At 40.2% G+C, this 25,182-nt stretch overlaps 2 protein-coding genes across 9 annotated transcripts in view; one reads left to right on the forward strand and one right to left on the reverse strand.

Annotated features, from left to right (window-relative positions):
- The first annotated feature begins 250 nt into the window (after positions 1 to 250).
- LOC120953506 (DNL-type zinc finger protein-like) lies at positions 251 to 923 on the forward strand. The gene is made up of 2 exons (XM_040373485.2): positions 251 to 472; positions 552 to 923. The coding sequence occupies exons 1-2, from the start codon at positions 346 to 348 to the stop codon at positions 854 to 856; spliced, it is 432 nt and encodes a 143-aa protein (XP_040229419.1). The 5' UTR covers positions 251 to 345; the 3' UTR covers positions 857 to 923.
- Positions 924 to 3,084: 2,161 nt separating this feature from the next.
- The window catches only part of LOC120953669 (calcium-binding protein E63-1), an 83,173-nt gene continuing 61,075 nt past the window's right edge, over positions 3,085 to 25,182 (reverse strand). For 7 of the 8 annotated variants that reach the window (XM_040373821.2, XM_040373819.2, XM_040373822.2 and 4 more), the window contains 3 exons: positions 15,453 to 15,609; positions 13,874 to 14,022; positions 9,695 to 10,377 (listed from right to left, as the gene is read on the reverse strand). In XM_040373821.2, coding sequence (XP_040229755.2) covers positions 10,322 to 10,377; positions 13,874 to 14,022; positions 15,453 to 15,609 — 362 coding nt within the window. In that variant the 3' untranslated portion in view covers positions 9,695 to 10,321. Of the gene's footprint in view, positions 9,017 to 9,694; positions 10,378 to 13,873; positions 14,023 to 15,452; positions 15,610 to 25,182 lie in introns of those variants that run through there. The other variant, XM_040373816.2, reaches the window with a different exon arrangement.

Below are 25,182 nucleotides of genomic sequence, written 5' to 3' on the forward strand. Positions count from 1 at the left end.
ATGCGTGTGAATTCCAATGGCTATTTTGGATGATGTGTCGTAGTGTGGGTGAAAAACTACGTATCACAATCGAATCCCCTCCTGTCATTCGTTCGTCCAATATGGCCTTCCCGCCAAACCTATAAGCCCACCTAGTCCCTATACCCACTTTGGATAACAGCACCAATGACGTCTTGCACAACCACGAGTACCCTCAAACGATCAACTGGATGACAAAATGGAACAACACTGACAGCACGTTTTTTTTGGCTGACAGCTCGTTTGCGGCGCCGTGTTTGTTTTGCTTTGGATTCTCCACGAATCGGTCGGGTTTGCACCAGCGCGCGACGAAATAGCTGTGATAAAATGGCTCTAGCACGCAGCTTCTTGCGGTTAGTTTGGCGAAGCAATGTGCACCAACTAGCTACACCAGCACAGACAAGGACAACATACCGCTTGGCCAGCTTGGGATGGAATTCCAGTCCACGAAATTGTGAGTTTCGCGCTTATTGCATCATCATGCACAAACTTCGTGTGCTCACATTTAAAAGTACCTGTGTGCCTTTTTTCAGCGTTTTGCACTAATGTTACAGCGCTTGAAGCTCAACAGAGTGGCCCAAATGAAGAGGTGGGTAGGATACAGCCCCGCAAAATGAACCTCATATATACGTGCAAGGTGTGCAACCATCGGAACATGCACATGATATCCAAGCAAGCGTACGAGAAAGGTGTCGTGATAGTGACGTGCGATGGATGCAGCAATCATCATTTGATCGCAGACAACCTGAACTGGTTTACCGACCTGAATGGGAAGCGCAATATTGAAGAGATCCTGGCCGAGAAGGGTGAGAAGGTTACGAAAATATTTGAAAAGTAGACGGAAGGCTGGGTAGAATTCCCTGTTGTAAATAAAATTGTTCCGGATTCTGTTATAATTGCGCTAATATTGCGTGTGTTGAAGCTTGGTGCCCGGAATCGGAATGATGCAGATGGATATTGTGGTTATATCACCAGTCTAGCAGTTAACCGAACGAGTGTTCGGGTTGATACAGGAACGATGAAGCTGGGTTTCTGAATTCGCTAACTGTAAGTCCTAATAATTAGATGTGTTTAATGGATTGCTGCAAAAAAAAATCAAATAGGTATCCCCGTCTGCGGTGGAAAATAGACATACTCAGCCTTTTGAATCTTGGTGTACTTAAAGGGAATCTAAACCGGTACCTAAATTGATATCTAGGACTCAAATCACTCATATCAGGGAGTAATATCGTTTCTTACTTGGGGTAGTACGGGTACTTACGTGGCGGTCTCGTGGTACAGTCATCAACTCGTACGACTCAATAACATGCCCGTCATGGGTTCAAACCTAGAATTGACCATCTTCCCGTATAAAGGATTAACTTATCCGACTGTGTGGTAGTGAATTAAGTCTCGAAAACCTGTATAGGCCATGCCAGCTTATCCGCGTAGGACGTTACGCCAAGTAGAAGAAGATCTTGGGGTAGTCTACAGCCTCTAGGAAAAAGTACGAGGTCTTAGACAATGGACAATTTCTAAGTTCATGTTGCAAAGTAATGCTCTACGGGCCATTCCGTGATTTCTCTCTTATAGACAAGGGAAGGCTGTAGGTTGGCTTTCTGGATTCACGTTGATCCACGACTCCACTATCCATCCATCACTATCCATGGGGCCCCAAAATCGACAGGGATTAACGCGGCTATTCTTTCCGATTACTGTTTAATCGCAACAGCTAACACGGAATTGTATTCAAATGTGTACCAGGACTGTTATCGAGTTCTTGATTAATTTCAGGACCGGTATGGGTCCAACAAGACAGAGGGTTGGATTCGGGATTTGTTCCAGTACTGATATGCAGCCTAGTATAGTTTCAAGACCGATATGGATTCAAGATCAGTTCTAGGAACGAAGTAGGATCAGGATCAATTGTACGACCTCTACGTGGTTGGGTTTCCGGTACGGTCCTGGACCGGTATGGGTTTCTAATCATCTTATCTTGATGTGCCACTTGAATAGCACTTGGTAATTGCGTCGTCTTAGCAAAAAAAATCATTGTCCTTCTATCACATATACCCTCGAAATTATATTACGTAACCCCATGAGCGGGATATATTAACTTCTTCTTCTTCACAAACGTTGTTGATTGTCAGTCAGATTTAACAGAATATTAACCTGTTCAATGAAATTTGGTGGAAATTTACAAACTGATTGTTGTTCTATCCTATACGTCAAAAGATGTCCAGCATTATGCGCACACCGGCGTAGTTCGGATTCGTCTGGAATCGCCCGGAATCGTTTGGAGTCGAAGTCATCCGGAATCGCACGGAGACGTTGCAAGTCGGAGTCATCCGGAGTCGTCCAGAGTCGTTCGGAATTGTTCGGAGTCGTCCGGAATCGGTTGGAGTCTGAGTTGTCCGCTGTCGGCTGGAATCGGCCTTCGAAACAAAGGCCTATATACAAAGTGCACACGCAAAGTGAATGAATAAAAAACAACAAAATAATTATCTGATCTCAAGCACATTGCATGGGATGGCTCCTGTTGACTCCGACCAATTCCGATTCCGGTCGACTCCGATCGATTCTGCACGATTTCGAATGACATCGACTCCGGCCGACTCCGGACGACTCCAACTCCGAACGATTCCGGTCGGCTCCTGATGACTTCGAACGTTTCCGGACGACTCTGGAGGGCTCCGGACGATTTTAGATAATAAAAGATGTTCTACAGACGAGATTTGATATATGTCCAGTCATGTCAAAGTCAGCATTTTCTTCCACTGGACTCGTTGTTAAATCGTTGTGACTTCTAGCTGAGAAATCTTACTCCACAACAACATTTACCATTTACAGGAGGCCTCAACTCGTCTTTCCGCCTAGGGCCCCCGATACCCTTAATCCGCCACTGGTGGTGGGTCTGATATATTACCTTATGATATAAGAAGGCAAAAGAACTCCGTGGGAGCCAAAGCCTCTCTAAACTATTCCAACAATTATGATATAAGAAAAATAAACCTACAGTTCTATTATTTAACACAGGGGTCACACGTCTTTCTTTCCATATTATGAATCTGAATACACTCACGATGGTTTGAAAACAACTTGTATGTTTATTTATCTCTTATTCACTCGCCTTTCACCCAACTGCAACCGAATAACAAATGAATGCGAACGTTAATAATCGTCCCCCTATTATGTGTCGTTCTGCAATTAAATTCTCTTTGTTTGCACGTCACAATCTTTGCTCACAGTAGTACGAGCGTATGCATAAAAGCAGTACTGAGTGTGTTGTATCGGTCGGTTTAATATAATCTTTTGATTTATGATGTTTATTTTTTTTATTAAAAACTAACTTTTTCCTTTTAATTTGTGCACACATTCTGTGCGCAGTTTCACTTTTAAATAGATACCGTTTTGTTATCCAGTGTGTGCTTTCACTTCTCATTCGTTTAATCACAAGGGAAAGAAACATATGGAAACACAAAAAGTGTGTGTTCGATTTCTTTTTTCCCTTTTTTATGTTTCTTTAACATTTTTGCATCATGTTTTTAAAGCAGCTCTGTGCTGATGTTCTCATTCCGCGTACACGTTTACCGCGGTGTCCCTCCTATACATTTTCTCGGTAAAATCAGGAAAACGCCATTCTAACGTATATAAAATATGGATTATTATATTTTAAAATCAGTACACACGTTTAGTTATTTATTGTATGTTTTCTTTATCAATTGTACGGTCAACCGTTTCTTCGGTGTTGATCTTTTTACCTTCCCGTCCCGTCGTCTGCGTACAAGCGTAACAACATCTTCCTATTTTTGTCGCACTCAGCTACTCGTTTAGTTACTTCCTGATATGAATGATGCAAGAAAATGCTTCACTAATGAAAACGGAAAGCAAAAGAACAACCAAATCATTTCACAATGTTTTCTAACCTAAGCAACATCAACATGCTGTGCTTTATTCTTTCCGTTACACGGCGTTTACGTATCAAAAACACAATGAAATTATGACCACATTTTGCGAGTACTACTCATACTCAATAATGTAAACATTTTGTTGCGCTTTTGTGTACATTTCTTTTTATATGCAACGTTCTGTTGATTATTTTTTTCATGTTTTACTGAAAAGGCCACAATATATCTTTTTCCTTTTTTTTGTTAGGGTTACATTTTTGCTTGCGTTAATGTGTTATTTTCTTTTATGTTTTTTTTGGCATGAGTGTTTCATTTATTGGACTTGTGCGGGGATCGTCGAAGAAAGCTTATTTGTTTCGTTTGGATTCTTTTGGATTGGGTTGGAACATTTGGTTTTTACTGCTGGGGGTTGTTAAAACCGATGCATGTCAAGAAAAAGTTGTGGAGATGTGTGTAATGTGTTGAAATTATCATGATCATTCATCCTTTTTCTAATTTGGAATCTTTTAGAGTAATTATAATCAAAAATATCCACAAAATAAACAATGGACATGCAAGACAAATCAGTAGTAAATGATGAGAAATTAATAAACTGAAAATCTATAAGGTATTTCAGTTATTTTTAACAAATTGTCCGCAAAATGTGTGTTGGTTTGGAAGCAGTTTAAATTCAGTTTATGAAATTATGCTATTATATATTGAATTGGAGGCTGTAAGCATCGAGCCATACTAGTTTGAAATTAGTTTAAAAAAATGTAAAAAAAATGTGAAAAATATATCACATTCTTACTTGAAAACGGGATGTCAACGTTATTTTATCGTTTTCTTTGACCAGTTTATGAAGATGAAGTAGAACTTTTGCAAGATAACAAAAAGTAAGGTACCTTCCATTACTACACCGGTACAAGCTACAGGCTAAACACGATCGATAGGGTATGCATTACTATATGGATCAAAGAGCCATTATTAGCTAATAGTTATCTCTTGTTGTCTTAGTGTAGGGTTAGCAATAGGATGCTTATTTGAATGCTGTCGCATTATATTCTTTCCCCTCTTCTGCTTGCTTTTGAACCAACTGTTTACCATCGATAGCTAGAAACTAGGTTTCGTTTGTAATTAGTTGTTGCATTTTTTTATGGGGGTAGATTATGTATATATCGCATATTAGACGTTCAATAGAAGCACAACGGAAGAATAGTCAATACCCTAGCCAGCGACGAAAGAGTAGACCCAACTCCCCATCTCCCGTAAGTAATAGAGTAGTATGTAACAAGTTTAACATTTTTTTATGTGGTTTTATCACGCAGCTCCATGTCTCAATAATACGTATCGCTTAGCGTAAAACACCGTTGTATTGAACAATAATTTATTACGTCGCCTAGCCTCACATCTTGTTTGTTAATTTATTTTATTTATTTATTTGCGTGTTTCCTTCTGCTCGCTCCGGGCTGCTTGCTAGCCCCTTAGCGAGATGACAAAAAATACCTCCAAAAATAGCTAATAGTGTGTATGCCCATTCTTTTTGTTTGCTGTGTTTAAATTCTGTCAATTGATATCGTCTTTGCTTTTAATAATTTCAGATTGAGAGACTCAATCTATTTACGCTTTTATGGGGGCTTTATCGTTAAATATATGGGCGTCGTTTACATCAAACAGTTGGTTCGGAGAGGAGGGTTTTGTATCCGTTTGCAAACGTAGCATTGTAAGCTGGGATGTTTAACTCGAGGTATAAGCTAAAAAAGCAAGAGGGGGAGGTGCACGTTGGAAAGCTAAAACAACGCCACTTCTACCTTTACAACGGGCCTACACTTAAACCGTTTGGTAGACAAGCGCGAAGCGCGTCAGCCAATTCATTTTGGTGGTGCGTTTTAGATCGTTGGTGTTTAACTTTGAAGACCGTTCTGTTTTCTCACTAGCTTATTAGCTCTACCAATTTACGCAGATAATGACTTATGATTCGCCACACCAATTCAGCTACTTTGGGGGTTGTGGTGGTGCAGCTAACTGATTTGTTTACAGCTCGGTAGGAGTTTGCCTTCAATTCAAGTATTTTCGAGTATCGTGTGGTGGGGAGGGTGCGGAGGGGTGGTGTTTTACTTCATTTTGAGAGCCTAAATCGGGTTGGGATTATCGAGGCAGCCTCACTCACCCTTTGAAGGATGTATGGCTGACCGGGAAGGAACAATGCACAAGAGTGTGTGTGTGAGAAAGAGAGACAGCATAGTTGCAATCATTCGTGCCATTTGGTTGGGATGATCCATAAAGTTGTAGGCTGCTCCTTTTGCTGCTCGGGAAAATAGTTTCGTACGGGGCTCGGTAAAAAATGGGCCTCGGTTTCAAAATTCGCCTTTAAAAATCGTTCTAAAAATAACGCCCCACATTGTGTTTCATTGTGGGGCTTTACAATACCATTCACTTTGCTTATTGTGCACGTTTCATAGCGATCTTTGTCGGAAAGAAAGCGGCTCGCAAAGTTTGTCTGCTGTTTAAAAATTTCAACATTGAGCCTGCGTGTTCCCCTCCGCTCACTGGTGTAAAAATCAGTCACATGACTTTATTTTGCTCTCCAATCCGTAGGCGATTGCAAGCATTACATTCCTGTTGATTTCTTTTTCAGCTCACTTTCTTTTGTCACTCCTCACACCATCCTGCTTGCCGTGTGTATGTGTCCGCGTTCATCTTTCCCCCATTTGAAAGCAAAAACATTGTTTTTCTTTGTTCTTTTGTTTTGCAAATGGTGTAATGATGAGTTTGGTTATGCGATGCATTTTATCGCATTTACTTATCTTCGCATTGCATTTTTTTAAACATTAAGTAATAAACAGCTGCTTTAACATTTACACTCTCTAAATTGTTGTTCTGGTTGATTTGTGATGTTTACCTCTTCCTACATGTCTCGAGCATCGCGTGTAGCATTTTATGACGTAGATTTTTAGGGCCAACGCAAATGCCCACTTCTTTTATGCAAATTAGATAAATTTCCAAAACAACTCTTAACATTTTTGTAATATCATAACAAACGAAGTGTGAGACGAATACATTTTTGCATCCAATTGCTGTACACTTAAAGGTAGACATGTCTTAAATAGATGAAGATGAAATGTATGAACGTAAAATGAAACCAAACGAAACCGTGATGCGTAATTGTGCGTGTTTTTACTTCCTATACACAGCAATTTTAATTGTAAGCATCATTTCTTGCCCCAGTACATGTTGTTGTGTCCTTTTGCTTTTGCAAGTCGCTTCCCTTTCCCTTTTTACCTGTTTACACATTTACTTGCTACCACAAATGGCGATCGCGCGCCCTACGCCAACGTGCACCGAAAAAAAGGAGCAGCATACTGATACATTCTTATCGCAAAACGGTTTCTTCCTTAACACGTATGTATAGCGTTATAGTCTAGAATACATAACAATATTGGCGCTAGTTGCCCAAGACACACACACATACACACATACAGAGATACATTTCGTTCAACAAATGAGAACAGAAGCAGCTTGTTTGTTTGTCAATGTAAAAAAATATCAACGACAACGACGACTCGACTCGGGCGGTGAGCCCTTTTTATTTCCTATTCACAATATGCGCAGCCCATCTCTACAACGGCCTCGGGCGCCTTAAACTGGCTGAATATTTTGTAGCGTTAAACGTAGATGCTTTTCCCACCTTGTGTTCGGGTTTGTGTTTGTTTTAAACCGTAGTTTTGAATAGTTTTATGTTTTTGTTTATCTTTCTTCTATGATTCTCCTTCGATCATCACACACACTGCAGCACACCACACTCTGCTTCGTTCATTCATTCATTCATCACGCATTCATACACTGACCAACAACCACCAACACTACAAGGACGTTCGACTTGGGTATCAAATTTCCCTACCACCTTTTGCTCCCTCTCTCTCAATTCCTGTACAGACTGCTGCTCTTCCCAGCATTTCACGGACCAGCATGCATGCACCGGTTCCTTTTTGTTTCCTCTGTTGCCTTTACTGCTGCTGCTGCTGCTGCTGCTGCTGCTGCAAGCTCTTCCTTAAAATTGCTTAAACTTACGTCTAGTTGCATTTTTTTTCCAAGCATCAAGCACTTTAAATAGCGGTGGTGATATTTTTGTTCACATAACACGCCAACAGGCCGACGAGCGCACTGCGTGCATCTAGTTTCGATAGAAGGTATACTACGTTAAAGCATCTGCTTTGCTGCAATATCGGAGTATACTTTTACATGGGTAATTACAAACATTAGCGGTAAAGATATTTTGATGGCGCTTTTCAGAAAGTGTAACCGTGCTATCTCCACACGCACGCATTCGTTTATGAGTTTTGTTTTAGTTTATTTCTTATTGTAGTATATAGTTCTGTGCGTAACACTGCTACGGGTCAAGACAACAATCAAACCAACTTAAACACGTCAAAAATTAAACCGTAAAACCTAGAAAGCTGATACTACCCGGGGCAATTAAGGAGATATTTGCAGCTCTAAACACTGATAACGACAAATGGATGCTAATTAATTTTATTACATTGTTTTTTTTTCTTCTTCAATTTGCTCTACTTATCGCTGCGATTTGGTTTGTCTTTTTCGCTACAAATGGCTTCTTTGCCTAGACGGTGATTGCAAGCTATCTTATCCGAAATTATCCGAAAGCATTTCAATCGAGAACAGACTGACTACAAAAGAAAAAAAAAAACATTTTCTTTTCAACGTCGGGTACAAACGCTTTACCATTGTTGGTTCACTAATCAGTCAAATTGTTTTAATTTTGTGTTGAATAGTTTGACAAAATAACAAGAAAACTTATTTACGATTGCTTCCTATTATAGTTTAAATTCGCTTCTTCACATTCCGAGAAGATGTTTTCTACAACAAGAACCAAAAAAAGTCTAAAAAAGCTTCAAAACAGCGAAACCATCTGTCAGATGAGAAGAAGATCTTAATTAAAGCATTAGTTTGGTAGTCAATTCACGACGGGGCTGTGCTGTAGAGATGTACTAGCCGGGACTGTACCGTAAAACATAGGGTTACCGGCGGCGAGTGGCTTGCTTGACGACGGATCGGGGTTGGTGGAAACCTTCGTCCTGAGCACGCGTTTTACAGCAGCAATCGGGCAAACTCTGTGGAGCAAAAGAAAGAAAAGAAGAAAAAAAAACGCGGGAGTTCCCGACACGGTACAGAGTGAAAAGAAAAGCAAAATAAAACACCAGACACACATTATTGCACGTTCGAATGTTGCAGCAGGGAGATTGCAAGTGGATCGAATTACCGCTGCCATTACCATCCATCGCATATCAGGGGGTGTGAGTGGGATAAAAACAGGGAAAAATAGATTGAGGAAAACTGGGAAAATAAAGGAACGGGAAATGGTGGGCGGCTCCGCATTTGCGCTGTCATTCTGGGAATTTTTGTATCAAAAATTGAAACCTATCCACTGGCAACAGTGAAACGGGGCCAACAACAGGAGCCCACCCGAACAATCATGTTGGTGTGAGCGTTGTTGTTTACGGCACAAATTAAGTTGCTGCTCTACTGGAGCCCGGATCGTCATCTCGTCGTCATAGTGGTATAATTGTGGTGTGGAAACGAGGAGCTTTCGTGTTTGATTTTTCATCCAGACAACTGAATGACAAACAACTGCCGGCAACTGGAAATCCAATTTTGGAGATCCCAGAAAATCATCGTCAGGCTTTTTTTTTGGGGGGGATCCGCAGATGTTGTATTTGAGCGGAATGTGTACGCGTTGATGTACTGCAAAGTGGAGCAGATATAGACAGACAGTTTTTTTGCACCAGAGGTAATCGTTTGTTAACGCTTTAATATATGGTGTGACTTTATTTCTCGCAACTTTTGAAATTGATTATTTGTGTGCTTCATACTTAACATGTGTTCTACAGCCTAATCACAACCTTTCTGCCGCTTCCCCGTGCTGTGACAGAGAGGACGGATATTTCTATCCGAGAGGGTTCCTGTATTCTAACGTGTGCACAACTAAGTCTCCACTTTCAGCTGTTGAATTCTTCCCTTCTCTAAAAAATCATTAATACTTCCATTTGCTTAAGACACTAACCTTGCACCGTGCGTGTATTATTTGTTTAATTAGAAGCTCGTAAGGGCGCTAGAGAAATGTACATCCTAGTTTAACAGTAAACGAGCGAGTTATGTCGCTGCTGGTGTGCACTGCGTATATGTGTGTGTGTGCTTAAGAGGAGACACTTGGAAATAAAGTGGACGTGTGTGATGCCATAGCTGCTCGCCTGTATCCTTTATTTCGCTGTGTATGTTGTCTTGATTTAGGTTTTTTCTACTTTTCTGCTTGATGTAGGATATCTACACACGCTCATAAACATAGAAACGCACACATACACACACACACGCACAATCTGTGAACACGGTGCAAAAGAAACGGCAAAACTAGATGTGCCTCATTTCGGTGGTTGCACCAGCGCATCGAAATTGTTAAGGAAAAAGTTTTGAAAGTCTGCAAAAAAGAGGAAAAGAAAAGAGAAAACAGTTCGGTGTGCGGTCTTTCCATAGAGGGTTGGTGAATGGTTGAACAACACACGCACACACACAAACCCGCGCTGAGACCCAATGGAGGCGCACACGCTGGATGAGTTGGTTGAGCTGCATTACGCACGCAAGATGCATGGCAGATCCGGGCACGTGGAGCAACAACAAAGAAAACTCAGGCTATTATGTACAGATCAGTGAACACCATCACCACAAATGCTGCGACAGATATGATGAGCGAGAGCATAATTTGTGAATGGTATGCGCATAATGAGCGAAAACTGTGCTTTGGTTATTTTAAATCACGAGGCTGCCAAGATGCAGCTGCACGAGCGAGCGTTTAATGCTTTACTGTTTGACATAGACACACACGCACACACACAAAGCGTGGAACATAGGAACAATAATTTGATCTTAACCTGTTGTAAACGATGAACATGTTTAATTCTATACAAGCCTCTTTAATTCATAGATTGTCGGTGAATAAATATGCATTCAAGAAAATGTTATTATTTTTTAATTTTTTTTAAAGTATCTTCTAAAGTATCACACTTATCGACATCTTGCGTTCAGTTGCTTAATTTTGATTTATATGTTACTTTTTGTAACAAATTTGGGGGCTTTTCATCTACATTTGCCGTATATTTTACTGTGTAAGCATTTAACGGCATTTTAACAACAACACTAACTATAGACCAGGTGACCCGCTAACTTCCATGTGTAGGTCCGTTCAATGAGGTTCACTCGCTGTTCGACTTCAACATCTCACTCTTCATTTGGCACTACTACCATTATCTGTCTAGGCCTGCCTGCACCACTAATGGGTTTGGCTTGGCTTTGACTTACTGAGTGACTTACTGATTACACATAGCTTCTTCTTTTGGTTCAACAACCGTTGTCAGTCAAGGCCTGTCTGTACCACTTGTGGTGTTGGCTTTCAGTGACTTTTGGATTACCCCCCATAGCAGGATAGTCAGTCCTACGTATGGCGGCACGGTCTATTTGGGGCTTGAACCCATGACGGGCATGTTTTTAAGTCGTACGAGTTGACGACTGTACCATGAGTCCGGCTTGATTACACATAGCAGTGGCTGTATAATTGATCAGTGACTTACTGATTACATATAGCAGAATAGTCAGTCGTACATATGAGGGCACGGTCCATTCGGGGCTTGAACCCATGACGGGCAACTTATTGCCGTACGAGTTGATGACTGTACCACGAGACCGGCCCAACATCTCACTACAATCCTTCAAAGACCGGTTGTACTCAAGACTTATATTGTCCAGTCAATTAATAAACAATAGTAATAATAATAACAAAAATGTAAATTTCATAGAAATCCTCTTCACCTTGCAATGTGACGTGTTCAGACATACTTGCAATATGCAATTAAGTTTGACGCAAAGCTATGCAATTGAAAAAAATCGGGAGAAATTTAGGCGATATTCGTGAAATTATATTACAGTACTTGTAGACCCTCTTGACGGATCAATAACGAAATAAAAGTGCTAGTGATTGAGTGCGTATGTTGAAAGCAATAAAATTAAAAATGCATTCAAATTACACACACACACAATTTAAATTGGTAATATAAAAATCTGAAATCTCTGTTGGTTAAAAATATGCTTGGTTGGCTAAAAACAATGCTTTGTGAAATCTGAATCTGTTTACTGCGCGGAGTGTTAGCTAAGCACTTCTTTATTTTCTCATTTCATGTCTTGTTACAATCTTATAATGGCAGAATCGCCTAATAAAATATCGTACAGACAAGCTTGCACTAACTTATTTTATCACAGCTCTTCAAAATGCTTAAGACGAATGCTTCATTCCCATTACGAATAAAACAAGGACCACAGTTTCCGGAATAATTCAGCTCCTGTACTACCCTCAACTTATTGCATTGTGTGGTTTTATCTTCGCTCGCTATAAATCGTTCGTTACTCGTTCTCGGGCCCACGTTTAACAACAGCTGCGCAACAAACGCGATCCGCTTTCGGATGCGCTGTTCGCTTTAATGGTTTAATTGGATGGCTATTAATTTTAGTGCACAATAAACTTCACACCCTTCGCACCAAAAACCCCAAAATGAGCCTTTCTGGTCGGTTTCGGGCGGGTGTTAAGCGACCGGCGACCTCAGCCATACCCACAACTGCGGTTACGGTAGCGTGGCTGAGCCGCAGTATGATGCGGATGTTCGAACCGCCAGGATTGTCAGGCCGTTGGGTTTAATTAAATTAACACCATCTTTCTCTCGCTCGCTTATCCCTATCGATGCCGTTTGCCACGTGCAAGCGACAAAGGAAAGGACAAAAGCACACTACGGACAAAATTTACACTTAATTCCTAACGACAGTTTGGTTTCAAGGCCAAGGTAGCCAACGGAGGCATTCAAATATTCTTTGCCCGCTGATATGGGGTGGAAGTTCGGGGGGCGTGAGGGAGGACGCATTGACCGCAACATATAATCCACCGTAACCACCCGTGTGTTGTTTCCAGTTGGGTCGGGTTGAAAGGTCACTGATTTAGTGACTGGTAGTCTGGTGGAGCGATAATGAACACATTAACTATGGCGGCAATGCAATTTACTGCCGGAACATGCTGACTCAGCCCGAATTCCAATTGCCGTATAATGGTGGCGGCTGGGAGAGGGTGTCACTGGCTGAGGTCGATCGGATTGGATTCTAGTTTACTGGCCATCAACAGGGACGAGTTTATTTGGTCGAATCGGACGAGTCCCGGTTACAATGAAATCAGTGTTTGTTTGATGTGAAATAAAATAGACTTACGACATAGAATGGCTCCGGGGGAAATGTTTTTCATATGGCAGTACAATCTCTTTTTATGTACATACAGATCCAAGAATAACGGCTTATTGTATCATATTTGATTATTAAAATAACCTTCCCTGTTTCGCTTATTCTCAAGAATCCAATTTAATCAAACACTCTATTACAGTATCACGCTTTTCGGTTAATTTGCTGTCACTCGTTTGAAAACTCTCATGCATTTCACTAGGCATTATTGCTACTCTGTTCTTCATTCATGTTGTGTAAATTACAAGTGCATTCGTTTTTCCCCCAACGCCAAACAGTGGTTATTAAAATACAGAATCAAAGACCATTCACGATTATCGGAAGAAACCTGCAAGCGCACCACAAGTGAAATCCTCTCCCATGCACTTGCTATACCAACAACACTTCACAGAAAAAGAGCTATACAGGTTATGTGAGGCAGGTGTACTTTAGCTTCCCAAGGATGCTTCCGTTTTTGCTACCAATGTGGGATGGATGGATGGATTGAGAAGGCAAAAAGGGTCGTGGAAATGAGGAAAAGACGGGACATTTTGGTGGCTGCGAATATGCTTCCCCAGGCAATGGCAAAGGTACAGATGAGCGGTACATTATGGAACGGCACTTTACTTTGTAAACCCCACACCTCCACTACGGGCACACCTTCTTACCTTCGTAGTTGATTCGACCGTCCTTATCGGCATCGGCAAGCTCGAGCATCTCGTTCAGCTGGTATTCGGTCACATTCTCGCCGATCATGTCCATGGCGGATTTCAGTTCGTCTCTCGTGATGTATCCGTTGCCGTCACGATCGAACACCCTGCGGAATGGGAGGGGAAAGGAGGAAAGTGTTAACTGCAGTTTGCAAGCTTCTGTTGTGCGGGGGTTTTCAAGAGCACTTTGGAAGTGCTTTATCTCTAATGAAGAGTTATTTGCATAAAATCGGTGGTGAAAATCCGAAGTAGTGATCAAAAATATGTTTAACTTGATTGTTATGGTTATGGCGAAGTAAAAAACGATTTGAAATTATTAATTTCAATATGGAAACAATTACTCAGACTTACTTAAAAATTGATACATATTAATATTATATTGATGATAATTGGGTAGATAATTGGGAAAGATCAAAGCAAAATCCAATTAGGATTAAAAAAACACTTTAATAAGGAATCATGAATAGAAAATATGCAAACAGCTTGCAAAGCAAATTATATTTCAAGTTCAAGTCTTGTTCAGTTTGCTCTAAAATCTCTAAATTCGATGAATTTGTTGGTTCTTGGGATGCATTATTACGACATCACCTGTTTTTTTTTTAAATAATCCGATGCATGTTTACGTTTCATTAGTGATGAAAAAAGCACCAATGCTGCTATTAATTATTTTGTTGAAAATTATATTTCAAAAGGCAATGTTATTTAACTAGTGACTGGACTTCATTTTAATTCAATTCGTTATTTGTGTATAAATTTTGAGTATGTTTGTTTCTAGACCGCACAGAATATGATGTATTTTGTGTTGTTTCGAATCCTAATTATTAATATAATTTCTATCATTGTTATTATTACTAATGTTATTATTATTATTCTTTTTGTTTCTATTATTATTATCGTTAATAATAATATTAATAATAATAATAATAATAATAATAATAATAATAACAGTAATAATAATAATAATAATGTTATTTAATTATATGTTATACGAAGGACTTATCAACCAATTACAATAAATAAGTTAAATTACATTCTGGGTATACAACATAAAAATATCCAATGATATAAATAAAACAAGAAACACTGATTAAAAAAGGTCAATTTGACTTCCACAAAACTTTCAAAATGCCAGATTTGCCCATTTGGCTTTGATCAAATTGTGAATAGAACACTCTTATTGTTTGGGGGTCAATGTGCGTGCACCAAATGAATTAAATTAATTACAACGAAATTATGAAAATCGGTACTACCAAGAAGGGCTTCCAACCACCCAAGCGACACCTTACTACCTAGCTGTATTTAGTTTAGCTCAAGCAGAAATTAATATACACCTGACTTCAGCCTGCTGCTTATCTTCAATTAAAGCTAACTGCTTTTTGTACGCATCACTGTAATGGCAACTGTGGGGCGGTTGGAAGTGTCTCTTCTGCTCCGCTTAGCATGTAAGCCGCTTTGGGCAGCCAAAAGACTGCCCAGGGCCTAACAAATTCGTATAAAAGAAAAATTGTGCGAAGAGACGTGGCGGAAGGAAGCTTACCGAAACGCTGCCACCAGATCCTGCGTTAAATCGTCGTCGGCTGCCTGGGCGGGATTATTGCTACTGCTACTGCTGCTGCTGGTGTTGCTGTCGTCTTTTAGGGCCTGTATTCTCGCCACCCACTGGAGGAACTCTGTTTCGTCTATCAGTCCACTGCCTGGTGGTGGGAAGCAGCGCGTGGGAAAGAGAGAAAAAAAGGAAAAACAACCGGAACCGGCATGAGAAAATGGCATTAAAAAATTGTGAATAAGAAAAAAAACACCAAGGGGGAAAGGTAAACGACGAGTAGATTAGCTGGGATTGAAGTTGAAAATTGTTTGTGTTGATTTTTTTTCTCTTTCTTTCTTTCACTTTCATTACACCAAAAACACACCATGCCTCATAACACGGATTGGCGTGCCGGGCAGCATTTCCTGTAGCAGACCCCTGCATGCATTAACGACCCCCACGCGCCCGATCGGGGGTGCAAAATAAAATAAAAAACGGTAACGACTCACGCACACACACACCGAAATGGGGTGAGAGAAAAAATGAACCGTAATAATATAAAGCCCTGCCCGGGCAAATTTTATGCTGCTTCATTAGGCAGGGTTTATTTCGTTTGAAGTTGAAGCACCAGAGCTTTGGTTCGAGCTTTTCGCGAAGGTGGTGTGGTGGTTTGGGTCGTTGTCTCCTTTCTGTTTGTGCGGTAAGATGCCCTTTTAAGGCGTCCGCTCGTGTGGCGATGGCTGTGCACAAAGAAAACACAAGAAAGCTTTGAAACGTTGTCCCCCCTATAACGTAGCGTAATCGCCCTAAAGCTTGAATATTAAAATAAAAATTATTTCTCTCGCAGTAAAAAGGGAAAGCCAACCCGTTTCATAAACAGTCCAAAACGGTGGCACCTCCTGTGTACCGGTGCTCTGTAACTACGTGCAACACCGTAGTTTTGCCAACAAAAGGCAGCTGGATAATTTCGAAACTTTGCCCAAAAGTTAATTCAACCCATCTCGTCATCGTTAGGTGTTGAAATCCTGCTCGTGGGATGTGTTTTTATTTTGTTTGGTTTTTGTTGCTCGAAAGAGGGTGCAAAACAAAAGCAGCACGACAAGTTTTCCACGAATCATGCAAACGACCACCCAAAAGTAATTGTAATAACGCTTTAATGCCGGTTTCGCTCGAGCGTAATAAAACGCAGCCCTAGCTACTGATACGCGCTCGTCGGGAGGTAATTAAAACGACAATTTCATCAAGCGCAAGGCTACCCCCACAAAGGCTAACCGCGAAACTATGGGCATTGAAATGGTTCAACCTCCTCCCGCTACGACAACGAACCCGTCGTTCGGAGGGAGAGGACAAAGTTGGTTCCCCCTTTTGCCCCGAAACCGACCGCTGCAGCTTTGGTAGCTTTAAAGCCACCAACTTTTCAATGTTTTATCGATAACGGAAAGGAGGGAGCGATGGTACGGGCACGGCAGAACAGAAACTTTTCACGAAGTGAGTGAAACAGCAGAAAAAAAGGATCCGTCCGATATGGCTAATGTCTCAGTTGGCATTTCACTTTGCGTGGGCGTGTTTGCGGACCGTTTCAGTTCCGGCTGGCTGGAAGAAAAACTTGGGAAACTTTTCTTCAACTTTTCCCCCCTCTCATATTCGGTCCCGTTGGTCGAGCGACGGCAGTTTTCCGTGCGAATCGTGCAGCCAAAGTAATGCTTGGGAAAGAAAAGCGCACGAAAAACGTTACTCAACCAATTCGGGCTGGGTGCCGAACTGAAACCAGCTGGAGCAGCTGTCCGGGCCAGAAAAGCGCTCCGTATCTTTCTCCGTGTTTGAGCAAAGGATCTAACTGTCGTTGATTTAATTCCTAGGATCAACAGTTGAATGCCTCTTTGCAAATTTTGCTTTGCGCCCAAGGTTTTCCTCGTGTTTCCCGTTTTTTTTTCGGGATCCAGCTGAAACTTTTGAGTTTCAGGGACGTGAAAACAAACAACCGTAGCTTCATCCCACCCTTCCCTTCATAAAAAAGGTGGGCTTAGCTTTTGAGGGTCAAATATGTTTAATGACTTCCGTTCCTAAAGCCTGTATCCCAATTAGTATTGATGGTTCTTCAGTGGACGTGATTTATGTTTGAAGGTTCGATGGTGTGCCATTAATGTTACCTTTATGCTAGTGTGCTGAAGGAGGCCAATACAAATTGTTAAACGATAAATTTGGTATTAAATTTCTATACCATCTAAGCGCAAAATATGCCCCTTATAGCATGATTGGCATGCTACCGTGGTTTTAGTCATACCACCAAATAGCGTCGTGTCGTGAAATCAAAATCGATGTCATTTGATGATATTGGATGAGAAGTCCATACCAAAAGCATTGGCGAATATTTTAACGCAAAGTGTGGGCGTGTGAAAATGTTGGCATTTCATCGAAATTGGCCACTTTTTCGCGATTTACGGTGTGGCATTGTCACGGTATGTCTATACGCTCGGTTGGTTTTATATAGTTTTTAGACGGGTTTATTACATTTTTAAACATTTTCCGATTTTGAGATTAAACTAAACCAGGGTCTTTACAGAACATGTATTTATTTTATTTTTGAATGTAAAATATGAAAATAAAGTTTTGAATTATGTTTTTTGCGGACGTACATGATGTACATAATTACACGTAAGCAAGAAATTTGAATTTAGAATTATATAAAAAGGTTAGCGGGTCTCGTAGTACAGTCGTCAACTCGTACGACTTAACAACATGCCCGTCATGGGTTCAATCCCCAAATAGACCGCGCCGCCATACGTAGGACTGACCATCCTGCTATGGGGGGGAATCAATTAGTCACTGAAAGCTAATCCCACAAGTGGGTACAGGCAGGCCTTGACCGACATCGGTTGTTGAGCCAAAGAAGAAGAAGAAGTAGATAAAAAGGTGCAATAAGTCCAATGCTGCATTATTGTTGTACAAATTCCAAACAAGCTTAAGTAACTCTTCATCATAGTTGAGTTTTTTATACTAAATTTGATAAAACTGTTGGATTAAATTAGTCAGCACTTGTGGATGTCTCATTGTACCTTAGAACCTCAGTTTTGGCCATGATTAAGAAAAAACGATCACCTTTGAACTCAAAACACATTAACAAGATCCCTGGTTACAAGCAGTAGCAAATTTGTATTAAAATATTATGTTTCGCAATCTTAAACTTAAGACAATTTTTTAACCCTTACAATAAATCAAATTCAAAAATAATATTAAAATGGTTATGTCTATGAAGAAACTTTACTTTAAATAAGATGTGTCGCACATTGTTCTTAGATTATTGTTTGTAGGTTTATTCTGAATTAGCAGGAATCATGTTGATGAAACAGTTGTTAAACATACCCGTTGGATTTGCCTCACCACGTTTGTTTATCAACTAAATTAATTTGAAAGTTCCTCCTGAATAAAAAATAAATTAATTTGCATACACTTGTTGAAGTGCATGCAGAAAATCTTCATTTGAAACCGAAATGTGCGAAGCAATCTATGGAAATGAGTTTTCCAAAACCGAGCATCACTTGTTTGTAACAAAATGCTGCCAAAAACGGTCCTATTTCATTGGCACATAACACAGCAGACTCTCGAAGCGAAAAGGGTAGCCGTAGAGGCTGCTCATTCAAACAGGCTTAACCTTCACTTCATTTGCTTTGTTGGCAGATTTGGCTGCAGCCGGTACACATTTGTTCGATTCAGTTGGATTGTATTTCCTGTCGGAATCCAAACCAATCGATCGTTTTACCAATACTGGACCGGTGGAATCCGTATGCGACTGGCGAAGAGTCTAACGAAAGCTCGCTTTTACCTTTCTACCACCCATAGGGTAGCACGCATGCTAGGCACAAAATCTCATCCCATCTGGTTGGCTAGCGCGTACGATTGCAAAAAAAGAGGAAGAAAGATAAAATCGAACAGATTACATTCACCTGATTGGTTTTTATTTGTTTCGTGATTGAAAACAAATCTCCCCCAAAAGGCTATCCCGGAGCAATTTGGCCCGTGTAAGACCAAGAGACCTACCTTTCTTAATACCAGCAATAATTGTATTTGGCTGTTGGGTAGCAAAACTTTACTCCTGCTCTCGACGATTAATACCGTACATCACTTGGCCTGTACGCACGATGTAGTCTGCTCCGACGGGGGCACGAGGCACGCGACGAATGAATAGGCGTTAACATTTAGCAATTAGTGGCGATTGATTCGACTGTAACATGTTACCAATCAGGACAATCTGTTTGCTGTTGCTTTCTGTTATTCGATCGGTTTCCCATTAATTTGGTCTTTACGTGGGGCGAAAGCGCGGCCGGGCTCGTGGCACAAGGAGAAAGGTACTACACACGCAGACTCAGGCTCATTAGGTCGGCAAAGCTCGTTAGCATTACACAACCTAGCCGGGGTTGTTATTGTATTGGGCTGCATGGAGTGCCGAAAATTGGAGCCAAATTAAGCTGCAATCAACTCGGGACGCCATTTGTCATTGGGTGGAAACATTTTGTGTTTTTGCCATGCCTTTTTAAATTGGAATTACAAATTAGTCCGCGCCAATTGACGTTGGTCAGTTAATGAGCAACGGAGTGGAACTTCGCCATCCATATTATATATGCAAAAAATAATTTTTCGAAAGCCGTAGTACATTTGGTGGTATTTGAAAGCAGGCTGTTTATTTTCATTGTGTTTAGGTTGGCAAATGACATTTTATTTGTGACTTCTATAAGTAAAGTATAACAAATACTAGCTATCCTAATTTGCAGTCAATAAATTAGCAATTGGTCATTTATTGGTCATGCTGTTTAATGTGGTCCTCTGTTTTGACGTAGGCTTACTAGACTTAATTGCATCATGTAAATGAACACTCAAGTCCTAGCTAAAAATGGATGTTAAATCAAACTCCGTTTAGACTTTATACTTAATATTTTATCTCATTTTTATGTTCTTTATTGTGCTTTTTTACTGTTCAATAATCAGTTCCAAACCGCCGGTCTCGTAGTACAGCCGTCAACTCGTACGACTTAATAACATGCCCGTGATGGGTTCAAGCCCTAAATGGACCGTGCCGCCATACGTGTAGGACTGACTATCCTACTATGGGGGGATTAATTAGTCACTGAAAGCCAACTCCACAAGTAAGTGGTACAGAGGCAGGCCTTGACCGACAACGGTTGTTGAGCCAAAAGAAGAGAAGAAGAGAATCCGTTCCAAACACTTATTGTATTGTATGTCAAATAGCGGACTTCGGATCTTAAGCTACTCATTGGCTTCAGCATAGACTTGAATGAGTATATTTTTAGACCGTTTTTCAGTTTTTCTGTCTCGATTTATTTTCTTCTTCTTCTTCTTCTTCTTCTTCTTTTGTGGAGCAGGATGTAGTCTTCTATGTTTTATAAAGCCTATGCTTAATAAAGCCACATTCAAAGACGTACCGCTCTTAGGTTTTCGACTGCCTGAGTCATATACCTCTCCAATGTTGGTACCGTTGTATTTGTGTTGTTTACTTGATGATGGTTTTGACATTTCTATGTTGTGTTTATGATTTGTCTTTCAAAGTTCATATGATCATGTTATCTATGTTTTTGTGTGCTGTTCAAACTTGCGGTTTTTTTTTCCATTATAGGGAGATTTTTGTGTCTTGTATGAATCTAATTATTTCCTTTATTACGATTTGTTTTCGCCAATAGGCCTTAGGTAGAGCCTAAATGATTCAATTCATCTGGTCTGGGGACGCGAAAAGAGAAAGGAGCGTCAAAATTGGGCTTGAACTTTCTGGCACAATGAATATTTCTTTTTCTTGTATTTACTACATATTTCCATATTTCTCTTTCATATTTTATTGGACTACGATTCTTTATATTGATATGAAGTAAAACAGCATAACACATCTTTCTGATGATGGTCTCTTTGCCGCTTGGTATACTTTTCATGAGTTCGAACTAATTTCGATATTGTGTTTCTATTTAACACAAAACACGATGATAATCCACTAGTCACCATTTTTGATCTCTTACATGTATTCTATCCCTCATGATTCCAACCATCGTGAGTGGCCAATTTGTAAGCAAAAAAGGCAACCATTTTTGATTTATCACGCCATGTTGCGCTGTCGACGGTGTAAAAGTTTTTAACGAATTCATGGTTCCTTTGGGGAACACACCCCCGGCTAACATTTTCCACCCTTGTGCTGCCCTCTTCAACCCCGCGCACTGACACCGCGTGTTCATTTTTAAACGCACTGAATCCCTCCCGTTTTTTTGTTTGTTTAAATATATTCTCCTAGCGCGTGTAGTTGATTGCCGCGCTTTTATTATTCCCTCTGCACAATACACACTACGGGCTTTGTTGGGCCGCTTGCACAATAGCTCGCTCGATTGTGCTCTATTGTTCAGGAAAGCGCAGGTTATTCGCGAGTTGTTTGGTTCATCATTTTTCAGCCATTACGCCGAGTGCAATTGAGTCACGGTGTGGAGGGATGTGGCAACGGGATAAAAAGCTTTCACCGGAAGGAGGCGTGGAATAGGAATGGGTTAACAAAAATATGGCCGATTGAAGCGAAAAGCTAACATGTTGAACGCAGCAACACAGCGGACGGCTCTATCGATCGTAGCTTTATGGCGCGCGTGGAGCAATAAATCTTTGATGTTAAATTTATGATTGTTTTCCTTTCGCTGTGCCACCCCGAGATGAATTGAAAATCCGCTTTTTATGGAGCGGCATGTTTGGTGGTGGTGGTGGCAAACCGGGAGTGAGGGAAGAAACCTCGGGGGCGAAGAAAAGTACACAAAAGAGTGTTTCATCCCGTGGGGCAAAATTGGCTATGCTGGCTGGGTGTCGGTATTGTGGCTCGCTTCATCGGACACACGGTTCCAAGATGTGTATGCGGATGCGTGTGGGTGTGTGTGTGTATATGCTAACATTCCAACAAAAGCTCTGTTTCGCAGTACGGTGCACGCCCGGAGAAGAAAAGCTATGCATAAATTTCCAACTGCCAAGACTATCCCGACCCAGTGCGTGCTGCATGTTTGGCAGTAGTGGTAGCAGCAGAAATGGATCCACCAATCGATTAGCCTGTTGTGTGTGGTGTTGCGTTGTGGCGTGTGCCGAAGGAGCTTACGGTTTGAATCACAGTCGGAAATAAATTCAAATTAAATTGCAATTCTCGAGCAAACGAGCGATTAACTGGGTTGAATAAGTGGTTGTTTCGTATAATTTATCGCTCTCCGAAGAGCAGAAGAAGCGTCTGTTTCAATTGTGTGGAAGTAAGTGAAAGGATGGTATGGTTTTTTCCCTGTTTTGCATACAAAAAGTAATCGAATACAGCATGTTTTTGTTCCAATCAAATAGAAGGAAACTGTTTTGTTTGTTTGAGTTGAAAGGATTTAAGGTTCCATTGACTGTATGAGACCACAAGCTGGTACGCTGCACGTGCAAGAAGAACGATCGAACAGCAAGGAAGAAAGATCGATTTGCTACGCCTTTCCAGCTACATCATTTACATTTGCGTGAGCTGGGGCGTGAAATGATTGATGATTTCTGGATGAAATCTGCTTTTCTTGTACCGGCCTTTTAGAAAAAAAAAACGAATCAGATTTAAAGTGATCATTTTGCCTCCTATTCAGGCACGATGCTGCGCCGCCATTTACCGTTTTCAATGTCGTCAGCCTCCCGAAAAGCAGCTTGCCGCAGTCGCTTATGTGGAACTTTATTTGCAAACACAAACACAGGTTCCGGTTAATGTTTGCTCCGTCGCTAAACCGTTCCCGGTTTATTTGTCCTTCTTTTTTTTGGTTTCTTTCACGTCCTTTTTTATATTATCGATGTGCAACGGGCATCATCCCCTGTGCACATTCCGGGATTGTGGAAAGCTCACCAAAGCATGCTTGGTAATCACATTTCTCCATCAAACAGAATCGTTTACGGTCATCTGGTAAAGCGGGACCGCCCCGAAAAGGAGTCGCACGTACAGACGTCAGATATAAACATTTTCGTTGACCCGTCTACACACACACACACTTAGATAGACACCACGCGTACAGTCGAGCCCCATTTTGCTGATGAAATAGACCATTTGATGGGACTGCCATCATCAAGCCGAAGAACGGTGAGATTTTGCTACGTGTGTGTGTGTGTGCACGTCTTTGTAGATTGTTTTTGGAAGGACAGCGATGTAGAGATGAACCTAAAGACAGACAATAAAGGAATCGCTGGCAGCAGCAACTGTAACCAATATTTTACTTTCACACACCGTACGAAAGCGGCAAGGGGAGTTTGGGTCAGAGTTTTCCAAAGCAAAAGGGACATGATTGGAGGGACGAAAGACATGGTAGTGGTAGTGTTTTTGATGTAGTTGACCTGTTTCTTCGCTTTTTGTCGCTAGCGTGTTGGATCACGTTTCTTAATCGAGTAAAAAATTGGAATGTGACCCTTTGGGCATTGGGTTGAATTTCAGCGCTTGTGGGGCGATGCTCGTGCGGGTCGAAAATCATTCATTCCACTTGTGGGGTGGCTGGATAGCATTTGATACAAGTGTTGCAAATTAAAATAATCTTTTTTACAAGAGAAGGTTCGGTTCGGATTGCATGTGGAAAGCGTCGGCTATCGATGCTGGCACAAAACGGGCAAAAAAGGTCCCAACAATGGAGACGCCTGGTTGGTTGTGGAAAAGCGTGATGAGGTTATTGATTTTACTTGAAAATGACCATATAGCTTACTGTAAACTGACTTATCTGGATGTTTTTTACCAATTATGCAAAATTATTAAATATTTAAAGTCACTAATGATGATAATGTTTATTATTTCATCACATAAATAATAATAATAATAATAACAATAATAATAATAATAATAATAATAATAAAAATAATAATAATAATAAAAATAATAATAAAAATAATAATAATAATAAAAATAATAATAATAATAATAATAATAATAATAATAATAATAATAATAATAATAATAATAATAATAATAATAATAATAATAATAATAATAATAATAATAATAATAATAATAATAATAATAATAATTGAAAATGACCATATAGCTTACTGTAAACTGACTTATCTGGATGTTTTTTACCAATTATGCAAAATTATTAAATATTTAAAGTCACTAATGATGATAATGTTTATTATTTCATCACATAAATAATAATAATAATAATAACAATAATAATAATAATAATAATAATAATAAAAATAATAATAATAATAATAATAATAATAATAATAATAATAATAATAATAATAATAATAATAATAATAATAATAATAATAATAATAATAATAATAATAATAAATATGTTCAACTGTTGGCCACTTGAAACCTATAAAAATAAATAAAGTTGATTGGTGTATGTTACAAAATTCCAAAAGCTGCACCTTACTTATAACCTCATAACCTCTAACAACCGTAATGCGCAATTCACTGTAGCTTCTGGCAAAACGTGGGAACATGTAAGATCCTTACCCTAATCGCTCCCTAACACAAGCACAGGGAGCGAACATTAACCTTGGAGAATTTTCATCAATCTACCCTACCTGCATTATGCGAAAAAAAAATGAGCAGAATGTCTGAAACCCTCCCTCGAGATAAAACCAGAACCGAGATGCCTGCCGGGCAGCACAGCCACGGAAACAGGATACTCTAATGTATTCATACCGCCATGCGGCGGGCTCCCCCGAGAACAGCATGCCACGCGGTTTGCACCCATTAAGCAGGATGAGCCAT

This window comes from Anopheles coluzzii, chromosome 2 (assembly GCF_943734685.1).
Source record: "Anopheles coluzzii chromosome 2, AcolN3, whole genome shotgun sequence".
NCBI lineage: Eukaryota > Metazoa > Arthropoda > Insecta > Diptera > Culicidae > Anopheles > Anopheles coluzzii.